The 13,977-nt window shown below is 42.6% G+C and overlaps 1 protein-coding gene across 3 annotated transcripts in view; it reads left to right on the top strand.

Moving 5' to 3' along the window:
- The window catches only part of RNPC3 (RNA binding region (RNP1, RRM) containing 3), a 42,033-nt gene extending 32,820 nt beyond the window's left edge, over positions 1-9,213 (top strand). The window contains exons 14-15 of one of the 3 annotated variants that reach the window (XM_056523425.1): positions 11-78; positions 9,055-9,213. In XM_056523425.1, the coding sequence (XP_056379400.1) occupies positions 11-70 (60 nt within the window). In that variant the 3' untranslated portion in view covers positions 71-78; positions 9,055-9,213. Of the gene's footprint in view, positions 1-10; positions 79-3,800; positions 4,386-9,054 lie in introns of those variants that run through there. The other 2 variants (XM_056523426.1, XM_056523424.1) reach the window with 2 other exon arrangements.
- Positions 9,214-13,977: the final 4,764 nt, after the last annotated feature.

The following is a 13,977-nucleotide window of genomic DNA, read 5'->3' as shown; positions in this document are numbered from 1 at the left end:
TCAATTCCAGCAATTTGCACGATCGGCTCGTCCAAAGCCGAATGCTGACAAAGCACGGAGCAAGCGATAACGGTCAAGGTGAGTTCTACGAATAGAATGGTGATAGCCAACACCTGGAAAAGGAAAAATGCGTGTGCTAGGAAATGAAAATAGCGCAGAGATAAGAGATCATTTTCTCTGATTTAAAGTGTAACTGCAATGTTGTTGCAGCACAATATACTTTTTAAAGGAGAAGTACCATGGGGTAAATCTTATCCCCCTATCAAAAGGATAGAGGATAAGTTTTAGATCTTGGAGGGTCCAACCACTGGTACCCCCGTTATCTCCAGTACGTGACCCGGGAACGGCTCGTCACGACCCCCGCATGAAGCGGGGGCAGTTTTGCTCCCTCCATGTATCTCTATGGGATAGCCTCTATGGGCTATCTAGGGCTATCTTCAGCTCTCCCATAGATATGTGGGTCCCAGCGGTTGGAGCGCCACGATATGAAATTTATCCCCTATTGTTTAGATATGGAATAAACTACTTCATAGCTTGCTGCTAAAGTGAGCGATCTAGGAATTTGCCAAAAGGGAGTATTAAAGGGGTACTCAGGTGGAAAATAAATATGTATATAATTTGTGTGTATATATGTGTATATATATATATATATATATATATATATACACATACATACAGAAGGAGAGCAGCACATCCCCAATATAAGGTGCACGGGTGCCGTCAGCATAGGGCCCAGGTTCAGGGATCCATAGAATAGTAGCAAATAGGCAGCAGCAACTCCATAAAGTGCAAAAAAAGTGGATTTTATTCACACAACGTGAGGCGACGTTTCGGTTTGCTCACCAAACCATTTTCAAGGCTATATATATATATATATATATATATATAATTAATATGTATGTATAAATCAACTGGTGCCAGAAAGTTAAACAGATTTGTAAATTTCTTATATTAAAAAAATCTTAATCCTTCCAGTACTTATTAGCTGCTGTATGCAACACAGGAAGTTCTTTTCTTTTTGGATTTATTTTCTCTCTCAACCACAGTGCTCTCTGCTGACACCTCTGTCCATTTTAGAAACTGTCCAGAGCAGCATATGTTTGCTATGGGGATTTTCTCCTGCTCCGGACAGTTCCTGACATGGACAGAGGTGACAGCAGAGAGCAGTGTGGTCAGACTGGAAAGAAATCCCAAAAGAACAGGATTTCCTCTGTAGTAAACAGCCGCTAATAATTACTGGAAGGATTAAGATTTTTTTTAAATAGAAAAATCTGTTTAATTTTCTGGCATCAGTTGATTTAAAAAAAAATAAATTCCACCGGAGTACCCCTTTAAGTGCATCCAAAAGGAAATGATCACCAATATACTAGGTCAGTGTTTCCCAAGAAGGGCGTCTCCAGATGTTTCAAAACTACAACTCCCAGTATGCCAAAGACTGTCCGGGCATGCTGGGAGTTGTAGTTTTGCAACACCTGGAGGCACCATGGTTGGGAAACACTGACATAGTATATTGGTGATCATTTCCTTTTGGGAAATTAATGAGTAATTAAAAGGTTGTTGTAGGAGAGAGAGATGATATGTACATTTTTAAGAAACAAGGAATGATGTCCAGCGCAACTCCCATAAAACGAAGCTTTTATTGCATTTCGCGTTTCGGTTCGTTAAAGAACTAAGATGTATGACTAAGGTTCTTTAACGTACCGAAACGCGTCACCTCTTCTGTGTCTATGTACCTGTGGAATTATATGCAGTAAAAGCTTCGTTTTATGGGAGTTGCGTTGGACATCATTCCTTGCTGCTTAATGCACACAGCGGTGAATCCACACCCGTCCGTGCGCTCAAAGACAGGGAGGGGAGCTGGATTTTCAAATACTGCTCCTGTATACATTTTTGACATACATTTTAGGATGTCAAATTTTTATTTTTTTTTCCTAGCATGTTCTCTGCTGCCTCCATGTCACATGACCAGGACGGACTCATGGGGGGGAAATTTATGATTCACTTTACCCTATTTTTTTTTTTTTTTGCTGTTCTTTTCTTTGATTTCAAAGCTTTGCGTCTTTTCATTTAGGTTTTCCAAAAAGACCGTACCAAGTCGTGATTTCACAGTTGAAATGTGCTCAGCACCAGATTTATCACGTGCCATGTAATAATTTGGTGCAGGAACACAGTTTCCACCACACAAAGTAATAGAGTAGAAAGATGTGCCCCTACACCACTTTTGATCAATGCTCCCCCCATAATGTACATGTACGACAGTGGGGTCTGAACATGTAATCCCAGACTGAATGACAAATCTACGAGATGTCAAAGGTTTCTATTCGTCTCAAATCCCACTGCCATACACTTACACTACGAGTCCGTCCTAGTCATGTGACCCAGAGCCTGCAGAGAACACGCTAAGCTTGTATTCCTTTTGGCTTGTTCTCGTGGTTGGTAGGGGTCTGAACCAGTTTTTTTCCAAACAGTGCGTCTCCAGCTGTTGCAAAACTACAACTCCCAGCATTCCCAGACAGTTTGGAGTTGTATTTTTGCAACAGCTGGAGACGTACTGTTTGGAAAACACTAAACTACTCGGACCTTGACCAATAAAAACTCTTCATATGTTGCTACGACATATCACAAGTTTTCCTTCATGACAGGTACGCCTAAAGCTCTGTTTACACAAGCAAAATACAGGAGCGTTGTTACATCTGTTTTACGACTGTAAGTCCTGACCCCACTTGGGGGATCTGATGACCCCCCCAAACCATGACAATCTGTTAGTCCTGTGCTCAGGCCGGGACTTAAGGCCATAATACAGGATGTGAAAATGCGTCTATATTAAAGGGGTACTCCAAAGGATAGGGGATAAGATGTCTGATCCCAGCCCCTGGGGACCCCCGTGATCTCCCTGCTGCACCCGGCGTTCGTTTAGAGCGTCAGGTGCAGTACCGGAGGATCGGGACGTTACGGCCACGCCCCCTCAATGCAAGTCTATGGGAGGAGGTGTGATGGCCACCATGCCCCCTCCCATAGACTTGCATTGAGGGGGCATGCCCGTGATGTCACGAACCTCCGGTACTGCACCCGATGCTCTAAACGAATGCCGGGTGCAGCACGGAGATCACAGGGGTCCTCAGTGGCGGGACCCCCGCGACCTCTGCTGCACACCCAAGACATCTGGTGCACGGAGTCAACTGTGCTCCGTTCCGGATGACTGACGATGCAGGGAGGAGGCTTGTGATGTCATGGCCCCGCTCATGACGTCACGGCCACACACCCTCAATGCAAGTCTATGGGAGGGGGCGTGACATAGTCACGCCCCCTCCCATATACTTGCATTGAGGGGGCATGACCGTGCCATCATGAGCGGGGCGTGGCCGTGACGTTACAAGCCTCCGGTGCTGCACCCGATGCTCTAAACGAACGCCGGGTGCAGCACTGAGATTGCGGGGGACCCCAGCGGCTGGACCCCCGCGATCAGACATCTTATCACCTAACCTTTGGATAGGGGATAAGAGGTCTTGGGGCGGAGTACCCCTTTAATGCTAGTGTAAACCCAGCCTTACAGTCCTACTCATGTCTATGAAGAAAACTACCAAGGGAAAGCACATAAAGCAACTGCTGCAAAACTACCACCTATACAACACAGGCAGGCAATGCTCCCTGAACACTTCACTGATACTCTGCTACTTCTGCGGCAGTAAACAGTAGTTTTCTTCCAGCGTAGCCAAGTTCCATACAAGTTTGCAGTGTGTAAATATGTCTTAGGAGCACAGACTATGCACTGAAAGCAGCTGCTATTCTTCTCCTTAAAGATGGCCGACTAACTGCTGTTTGACATGAACAAAAAGTGTATCCTTTCCTGTTGTATCCTTTATGAACAAATACTTTAAGCCCCTTATGAGCAACAGATCCAGAGGTGTATTTAAGCTGCAATGCATTACTTGTTTTACTCTTCAGTGGAAATGTTTAGAGAACAAGCATCGTAGAACTACAATTTAGTTGTGTATTGGATTTCTTACTGTGTCCTCCTTTTTGTTTGGTCAAGTTCGATTTTAAATTTTTTATTATCCTTATTATATTAATAATACATAATAATAATTATTGTTGGCAAGTATAATTATAAAATAATAGGTATAATTAATTATTATTAAAGGGTACCTCTCATCAAAAAAACTTTTGATATATTATAGATTAATGTATGCAGAATAACTTTACAATTGCATGTTATTTAAAAAATATGCTTCTTTCTATTTAATTTTCCACTTTGAAGAAATGACCACTAGGGGTCTCCCTACCAGTCCTGGCAGCAAGCATTTCAGACTCATGCTGGAGTCCTAAACACTACGAGCTGCCAGTCTGCTTTGTTCACAAAGGAGAACACTCAGAGCTGCCAGCCTGCTTTGTTCACAGCCTGTTTGGCTGTGAACAAAGCAGGCTGGCAGCTCTGAGTGTTTAGGACTCCAGCATGAGTCAGAAATGCTTGCTGACAGGACTGATCGGGAAAAATACAATAAAAAGAAGCATATTTTTCATTAACATTGGAAAGTTATTCAACATTCATTAATCTAAAATATATCAAAAGTTTATTTCATGAGAGGTACCCTTTAATAATTAATTATAACTATTTATTTTATAATACTTGCCAACAATAAATATTATTATTATAGTATGATGATAAAATAATTAATTATAATTATTAGGCTTCTTTCACACTATGGCTATTCCGTTTCAAAAGGATGTTAATGTCTCTTTTTATTATTTTTTATTATTAAGTTGGCTGCCATTAACATCCGTTAACGGGAGTTATAACGGGCACTTGAATGGGATTCCTGTAAGGTCCGTTAGAACTCCCGTTATTGCGGCCGTAGACGTGTCAAGCACAAATTTTTCTCCCGCTATCTTCCTAATGGCCGGTACACTGATGGGCAAAAACGTCAGTGTGAAATAAGCCTTAGGTGTCTATATCCTGTTGCCCAAGGAATTTCCAGCAATAGTTTTAGTCTATGTTGATAGTATTTGCAATTGAGATTGGATTATTTCCCTCCCTCCCCCCTTCATTAAAAGCTCATTCACACGAGCAGATTTCCTTTCAAACCCGCAGCGTGTTTCCTGCTGCAAATTTGAAAAAGGGCGGGCTCTCTGCGGTCATTCCGCTGACAGCCTTCGGAGAGCCCGCCCACTTTCAAACTCCCAGCGGGAAACACACTGCTAGTCTGAAAGGAAATCTGCTCATGTGAACGAGCCCTAAAACTTTTAATTCAAGTTATAATGTAATAATATATATCGTCAGGCATATCCATGAAATGGAAATACAGTGAAGGAGAGGAGATTATTTTAAAAAACAAGCTATTGGGCAATTAGGGGAACAGATTGGGTTTCTAGGTTCCTAGATGGTGCTCTGGAAGTTATCGCTCTTCCCTCAAAGCAACATACCTATGCAGAAAAGCTCAAATAAAAATGTGCAGTACTTCAGTAGAAAGTAGTGAGATCGCACTCACCCAGTGAAAGGAAAAACGTCCTCTTAAAGGGGTATTCCACCCCTAGACATCTTATCCCCTAACCAAAGGATAGGGGATAAGATGTCTGATCGCGCGTGTCCCGCCGCTGGGAACCCCTGCATTATAGCATGCGGCACCCACTTGTTTCTTGTCCGGAAGCGCTAGACGGTCTGGGTCCCAACCACGGGATCGGAAGTTTGTGACGTCACGACTCCGCCCCCATGTGAAGTCACGTCCCGTCTCGTCCCCTCAATTCAAGTCTATGGGAGGGCCGTCACGCCCCCACCCATAGACTTGCATTGAGGGGACGGGGCGTGACGTCACAAACTTCCGTTCCCGTGGTCAGGACCCAGACCCTCCAGCACTTCCGGACAAGAAACAGGTGGGAGCCGCATGCAATATTGCGGGGGTCCCCAGCGGCGGGATAAGATGTCTAGGGTTGGAGTACCCCTTTAATTTCAATAACTTCTTAAAACATGCCGAAGTGGAGGTAGAGAGATGCGGTCAGTATCTGCTGACTGACCGGGTGAGGTGAGGCAGTGCTCCTTTTGTGGTTCAGTCCGCTTTCTCGAGGCTTGAGAAAGCAGGCTGGACCACAAAAGCGGCGCTGCCTCACCTCACCCGGTCAGTCAGAAGATGCTGACCGCATCTCTCTACCTCCACTTCGGCATGTTTTAAGAAGTTATTGAAATTAAGAGACGTTTTTACTTTCACTGGGTGAATGCGTTCTCACTATTTTCGATTGAAGTACTGCATATGCCATATCTCGGACTCTCATCTGCACCCCCAGGAGGTCACTCACTTGTATATCCCTGCGCTGTCTTCATCCCTCACATGATATTACCTATCGTTTCACCCCTTCCAGTTAAGCCATTGTGCCTGCCTAGCTTCTCAGCCTTAGTTATCAAATAAAAATACTTCTCAACAACCTTAGTGTTACAATGTAACTTTTTGCTCTTATATAAGTGAAGTTGACACCTTGTAAACCCTTCCTGCACCATAACCTAATAAAACATCATAGGGAGCACATTATTCCTGCTGTTATGTCATGATGGTGTGAGCCGGGGAACTGTGCCTTTGCCATCAGGTACCGGCTGTATATAACAAACATCTCGCTGTAACAGTTGTTGACAAGAATCTGATCCTGCCAATTAATCCTTTAGATGTTGCTGCCAATAAAGACCATGGCATCTAAATGGTCAGAGAAAAAGGCTCTGTCACTAAAGGGGTGTCCCTGCAAAGTAATCACAATGCGCCATCTGAGGTCCGAACAACAAAAGCCTCTTTTTCTACCATGTATGTGGCTAATACAAGGTGGGGCATAAATTTCTCTGGTATTTTGAACTGGTATAAAAAAATAAAATTAAAGAAACATGTATATACATTTTTGAAAAGTACATAAAACATTTGTTTTATCAGGTTTTAAAAATATCAGACAAATGGCATCTGTCGTTGGCAATACATTGCTGAAGACGTTCCCAAAACAAAGGTCTTCTGCATAAGGGTCGAAGGTCACCGTTACTGTTACACCACCTTCTCCCCAAAAAAGTACAGGCCAATCGTATCAAAGTTGGCATCTGCACACCAAACAATTACATAAGGACAGTGGAGCGATCATTCATGGAGATCACAAGGTTTATGTTCAGCTCAAAGATTTAAATTCCAAAAATTGTCTAACCTACCAAGTGAGACCTACTTCACCTCTGTACCTCCACTTCAGCCCCCACAGTAACCCCTCCGACCCCCAAATAAGGGAGATCTTTAGATTCAATATTTGTCAAGTCATACACAAGAATGCAATGAATGAAATACCGTATTGGTACATTTACATTATATATTTCCAAACGTAAAGACAAAACAAAATAAAAAAATGTAATCTGAAAAATAAAACAAATAAAAATGAGGATCACCCAAGAAAATGGTAAGGGTTGAAAAAAAAAAAAGAGTAAGGTAAGAAGCGGGCATTGCAGATAATTAAGACATAAATCCAACAACGGGAGTTTAGAGGAGAAAATAGTGCCGAAAAGTCCTGAAAATTACTGGATCACCAATGGAACGCAAGTGAATAGGATCGGCAGTAACAGTTTGCACCTGACCTGTTTTAGGGTTTGTTTGGCTTGAGAGGGGAAAAAAAAAAGCCGTTCGGACCTTTAACTGGTCTGATGCAAATGGCAATGTGAACCTAGCCTTACTGTAAGACAGATGGCTGCAGCAGGATCCTCCCCCCGCCTCTCCTCCCTGTCTGGAGTAGTATGAAAAAAGTCACTAAGCTTCGTCCTCTTGGCATAGCCTTCAATATTGCTGAAAGGGGAACACAGGTCAGGACATTTCCTCCTGTATTTTCTGCGGGATTTCTGCAAGACTGTTCTCACTGGGACTTATCACTATAGACAGAATGTAACATATGATCTATATGCAATAACTATAAAACTGAGTCTTAGTCTCAGATGTGACCAAAGGTTTTAGGCATTTGCAACGTATCCTTAGGAGAGACTTCTTTTCCACATGGATAATGTCCTGTATGGCTGCATTATAAACATTCCTTTTTATCAGCTTCACACAAGCTCCTCCTTTCATCAGCTACACACAAGCTCCTCCTTTCATCAGCTACACACAAGCTCCTCCTTTCATCAGCTACACACAAGCTCCTCCTTTCATCAGCTACACACAAGCTCCTCCTTTCATCAGCTACACACAAGCTCCTCCTTTCATCAGCTACACACAAGCTCCTCCTTCTTTCATCAGCTACACACAAGCTCCTCCTTTCATCAGCTACACACAAGCTCCTCCTTTCATCAGCTACACACAAGCTCCTCCTTTCATCAGCTACACACAAGCTCCTCTTTATTTCATCAGCTGCACACAAGCTCCTCCTTTCATCAGCTGCACACAAGCTCCTCCTTTCATCAGCTACACACAAGCTCCTCCTTCTTTCATCAGCTACACACAAGCTCCTCCTTCTTTCATCAGCTACACACAAGCTCCTCCTTCTTTCATCAGCTACACACAAGCTCCTCCTTCTTTCATCAGCTACACACAAGCTCCTCCTTTCATCAGCTACACACAAGCTCCTCCTTCTTTCATCAGCTACACACAAGCTCCTCCTTCTTTCATCAGCTACACACAAGCTCCTCCTTCTTTCATCAGCTACACACAAGCTCCTCCTTCTTTCATCAGCTACACACAAGCTCCTCTCATCAGCTGCACACAAGCTCCTCCTCTCATCAACAGCACACAAGCTCCTCCTTCTTTCATCAGCTGCACACAAGCTCCTCCTTCTTTCATCAGCTGCACACAAGCTCCTCCTTCTTTCATCAGCTGCACACAAGCTCCTCCTTCTTTCATCAGCTACACACAAGCTCCTCCTCCTTGACTGGATTAAACATTAGTGAAGAACCTCCTGCATTATTTTGCACACTTCTGTATGAATTATTGCCCTTCAAACAATTCTTGGACCATGTGTCCACCAATGACAGACACAGGTTATGTTTTTGGGTCTTGTATCGTGTTTTGTATTCTTTTGGCCTGTGTAGTAGTTTCTTCAATAACTTGTGTATTGATTTTACAGGCCAGACACCGATCTTCACTTTACAGCTACAATCTCTCCCATAATCCAGGTGACATGATACCGGGAGCGACGCAGTTCAGGACACCGGATCCAGGCTACAACAGTGAGGAATTCTCCCTAGTGTTCATTTTATACTTTGTTTTGTTTACTGTGTAAATAAATTTTATTTTACAAAAACAGATGTTTTTATGTATTTTATTTTATACTTTCTGTTCAATAGTGATCAGTGTTAAAGGGGTACTCTGCCCCTAGACATCTGATCCCCTATCTAAAGGATAGGGGATAAGATGTCTGATCACGGGGGTCCCGCCGCTCCCTGCTGCACCCAGTGTTCGTTTAGACGTCACTACCACACCCCCTCAATGCAAGTCTATGGAAGGGGGCGTGACGGTTGTGACCTAACTGGAAAACTCCTTTTTTAAATCCTCTGGTGCCAGAAAGTTAAACAAATTCGTAAATTACTATTAAAAAAATCTTTCAGTACTTATTAGCTGCTGTATACTACAGAGAAAGTTCTTTTAACTTTGAATTTCTTTTCAGTCTGACCGTAGTGCTCTCTGCTGACACCTCTGTCCATGTCAGGAACTGTCCAGAGCAGTAGCATATCCCCATAGCAAACCTCTCCTACTCTGGACAGTTCCTGACATGGACAGAGGTGTCAGCAGAGAGCACTGTGGTCAGACAGAAAAATTCAAAGTATACAGTATATGCAGTATACAGCAGCTGATAAGTACTGGAAGGATTAAGATTTTTAAATAGAAGTACGGTAATTTACAAATCTGTTTAACTTTCTGGAATCAGTTGATTAAAAAAAAAAGTTTTCCAGCGGAGTACCCCTTTTTAATGAAGTTTAGGCTCCTATAACAAATATCTGTAAGTATTTAGTCTGTCAACTAAATTATTTATTGCAGAATATTATATTATTATAATCTCTAAAATATGACTCCTAGGCATATATACGTAAAGTATATGTAGAATAAACAGCACATAATCAGTATATTCAGCGGACACTGCCTTATATCCATAGGAAAAAAGGAATGTAAAAAAAAAAAATATATATATATATATATAAAAACATGCACAACTGCACGTGAAGCCAATGTTTAGTAACAAATGTTGGAAGTCTTACATGATATATTCAAGCATGAAGCATTCCCCCCCCCCCCCCATATCATACGCACTTGCTTCATTCCAGTACATCTGCATCCATGTGTTTCATTACTGTAAATGGGTCATGTGATCACCAATCTGACACAGAAAAAGTGTGTGTTGAATGAGTCGGGGGTCAGTCGGCTTCCTGTGAACTTTGTTACCTATCAGACTTGCCTTGCAGTTCCCAGATCCCTCCCCTCCAGCTCTATCTGTATACTGCTGTTGCTATCTCTATGGGATAAGGATTTATAGTAGTTATACGCCCATCTGGCACGGTGTTCAGATGTTATATTTTTGGTTTTTGTAGTGATTTTCTCAAAATTGCAGTCCAAGTTGTGCGGTTTACCACAAATGTGCAAATCACATTAAAAATGTCGTCTTTTGGAGAATTGCAGCAAGAGTATGACCAAACCTCGGTGAAAATGTGTCAAAATTGCAACGAATAAACATAACATGAAAACTTCAAATCTTCTTAAAACACCTTATTTGTGATAACACGTCGAATTATGTTCTCCCCATGGTAATATTTCTCTAAAAAACACACTAAATAAGAAAATGCATCAACACTGCATGTAGTGTGAACTGACATCGACCAACGTATGGGTCTTAGCAGTTTAGGCTTTAAAGGGGTACTCTGGTGGAAAACTTTTTTTTTTTTTATGAAATTATTTTCTTTTTGGAACACAGGGCTCTCTGCTGACAACTCTGTCCATTTTAAGAACTGTCCAGAGTAGGAGAAAATCCCTATAGAAAGCATATATGCTGCTCTGGACAGTTCCTAAAATGGACAGAGATGTCAGCATAGAGCACTGTGGTCATGTCAGCAGAGAGCCAGGGCTGTGGAGTCGGTAGATAAAAGTTCCGACTCCGGAGTTTTTTGTACTCCCGACTCCTCTGTATTAATATGTGAATGTATTTTATACATTCCTTGAAGGAAAGAAAGGCAACCTACATGTCATTACCACAGGACTACTGGCTGGGAAGCCAACAGTCTACTGTATTGAACAGTTTGTGTGCTGATCTGCTGCTGAAGATAGGGCAGTGGGAGGATCCAGGAAGGGGCATTTATTATAAAACAGGATTTCCCTAGTAGAATCCCATAGTCATGTTTAAAGGGGTACTCCGCCCCTAGACATCTTATCCCCTATCCAAAGGATAGGGGATAAGATGTCAGATCTCTGGGATCCCGCTGCTGGGGACCCCCTGGATCGCCGCTGCGGCACCCCGCTTTCATTACTACACATAGCGAGTCCGCACTGTGCATAATGATGGGCGATACAGGGGACGGAGCAGTGTGACATCATGGCTCCACCCCTCGTGACATCACGGCCCGCCCCCCTCAATACAATAGACTTGTATTGAGGGGGCGGAGCCATGACGTAACGATGCTCGTTACCCGTCATTACGCACAGAGCGAATTCGCTCTGTGCAGTAATAAGAGCGCTGTGCCGCAGCGGCGATCCCGGGGGTCCCCAGCAGCGGGATAAGAGGTCTAGGGGCGGAGTACCCCTTTAAGCTAACAATTGAGTTTACAAGTTTTTATAGCCTTTTTCCAATGGTTTACAGCTTCAGTCTTGAACGATTGACCCTCCATTCCCTTCACTTATACAAGTGTCTCTAGTCCTGCAAAAAACATATTTCCTTAACCCCTTATCAGTGAGAGGCTAGGTTACCCATGGGTTCCCCGTAACAGCAGAACACAACACTATGGAAAGTATAAGTATTGCCGCTCCTAATTGTGCGTTGTGTGCCATATAGTAAAGCACATGAAAAGCTTCTTCACGGTCATTTAACGTGTTCGTTTTGCGGTTACGTCAGGCACTGCATGCATTGGTCTTTATTCTTGCCGTAGAAAAGTCATTAATTATAACTTTTAGTGAATTGGGACATTTAAGCTTGTTTTTTTTTTTATTATTCCAATCTAAATTTAGTAGGAGTCGTTGCATTGTTTGCCGACTCCGACTCCAGGTACCCAAAATATCCTCCGACTCCACAGCCCTGCAGAGAGCACTGTGTTCCAAAAAGAAAATAATTTCCTCTGTAGTATTCAGCAGCTGATAAGTACTGGAAGGATTAAGATTTTTTAATAGAAGTAATTTACAAATCTGTTTAACTTTCTTGCACCAGTGGATTAAAAAAAATAACAATTTCCCCTGGAGTACCCTTGAAGTTGCTGGAGTCTAGGCGGGTGATTAGGTTGGTCTCATTCGGTAATTTGCAGTGATTACACTTCACTCCCTCTCTCTGCAAAGCCGGAGGGATTCGTGGGAATTGTGGGAATCATTAGGAAAAATGAAAACAGTAATCTGGTTGCTATGGGCAACTGCAACAATCTTCCTCTACAGATTTTGATAAATCTCCCCATTTCCGGTGAGTTCCAAATAATTAGAAATGGACTTGTGCACAGAACTCACTTACACAATAACAAAAACTTCCACCCCTACAATGGATATAAAAAGTCTACACATCCTGAAATGCCTGCTTGAGACTAAGATTGAGACTAAGATAAATCATCAGAACTTTTTTCGCCTTTTAGAGTAGGGTCCCACATAGCATTTATGCCGCTTATTTTACGCTGCACAAAATCCGCTGCTTGCTCTAAGAGCAGACACACAGGGCTACCCGCGTGAAATATGCTGCATAAATGTGGGACCCTATCCTTAACCCCTTAAATGGGCACTGTCATGAAATCAAAAAATTGATATGTTGTACTACTTAAGTACTACAACATATCTCTAATATACTTTAATTTAAAAAAGGGATTTTAAAACAGTTTAAAATCACTTTTAAATTCGGCCACTAGGGGTCACCCTCCTAGTGGCCGAATGCATTAGGCAGTGACGTCACTAATGAATTTTGACTCGTTGAAGCCTGGCAACGAGCCGGAATTCATTCACAGCGGTGCTCGCTCCCGCCTGTCCATCAGACAGGCGGGAGCGAGCGATTTGAAAGAAGAGGACGCTCGCAGGCTCCCTGGCAGGCCCCGGCAACAGGTAAAAATATCTGTTATGTCTGTTTTCAATGTGTTTTTGTGCTTTTGCGGGGCAAAAGCAAGCTGGGAGTTGCAGTGGGGAAACAGCTGGAGGTACACTGTATAGGTGAACTACGGGCGGAAGTGTCGGCCCCAGCAGGCACCAGTGACGTGGTGCCTGCTGGGGAAGTCTGCCTGGTAGTGAGCACACTACCAGGCAGACAAAAAGGCATTTTTTTATATGTAAAAAAAAAAAGATTAAAGGCAGGGAGGGGGTTAGGGATAGATGGGTAATAGGCAGGGACAGAAAAAAGAAAACAAGTGATGGTGGGAGCCACACTTTAAGGACTCAGCCCATTTGGGCCTTATGTTTTTAGTTTTTTCCTCCTCGCCTTCAAAAAATCATAACTCTTTTATATTTTCATCCACAGACTGGTATGAGGGCTTGTTTTTTGCGTGACCAGTTGTCCGTTGTAATGCCATCACTCACTTTACCATAAAATGTATGGCGCAACCAAAAAATACTATTTGTGTGGGGAAATTAAAAAGAAAACCACAATTTAGCAAATTTTTGAAGGTTTAGTTTTTCACGTTGTACAATGTATGGTAAAAATGACGTGTCCTTTATTCTTTGGGTCAATACAATTAAAATGATACCCATAATAATATACTTTTCTATTACTGTTGCGCTTAAAAAAAAATCGCAAACTGTTTAACCAAATTAGTACGTTTAAAATCTCCCTATTTTGAAGACCTATAACTTTTTTTTAATTTTCCGTATAAGCGGCGGTATGAGGGCT

Source organism: Hyla sarda, chromosome 6 (genome assembly GCF_029499605.1).
Source record: "Hyla sarda isolate aHylSar1 chromosome 6, aHylSar1.hap1, whole genome shotgun sequence".
Lineage (NCBI taxonomy): Eukaryota > Metazoa > Chordata > Amphibia > Anura > Hylidae > Hyla > Hyla sarda.
The sequence above is the reverse complement of the archived record's forward strand: the minus strand, read 5'-3'. Positions and strand labels throughout refer to the sequence as shown.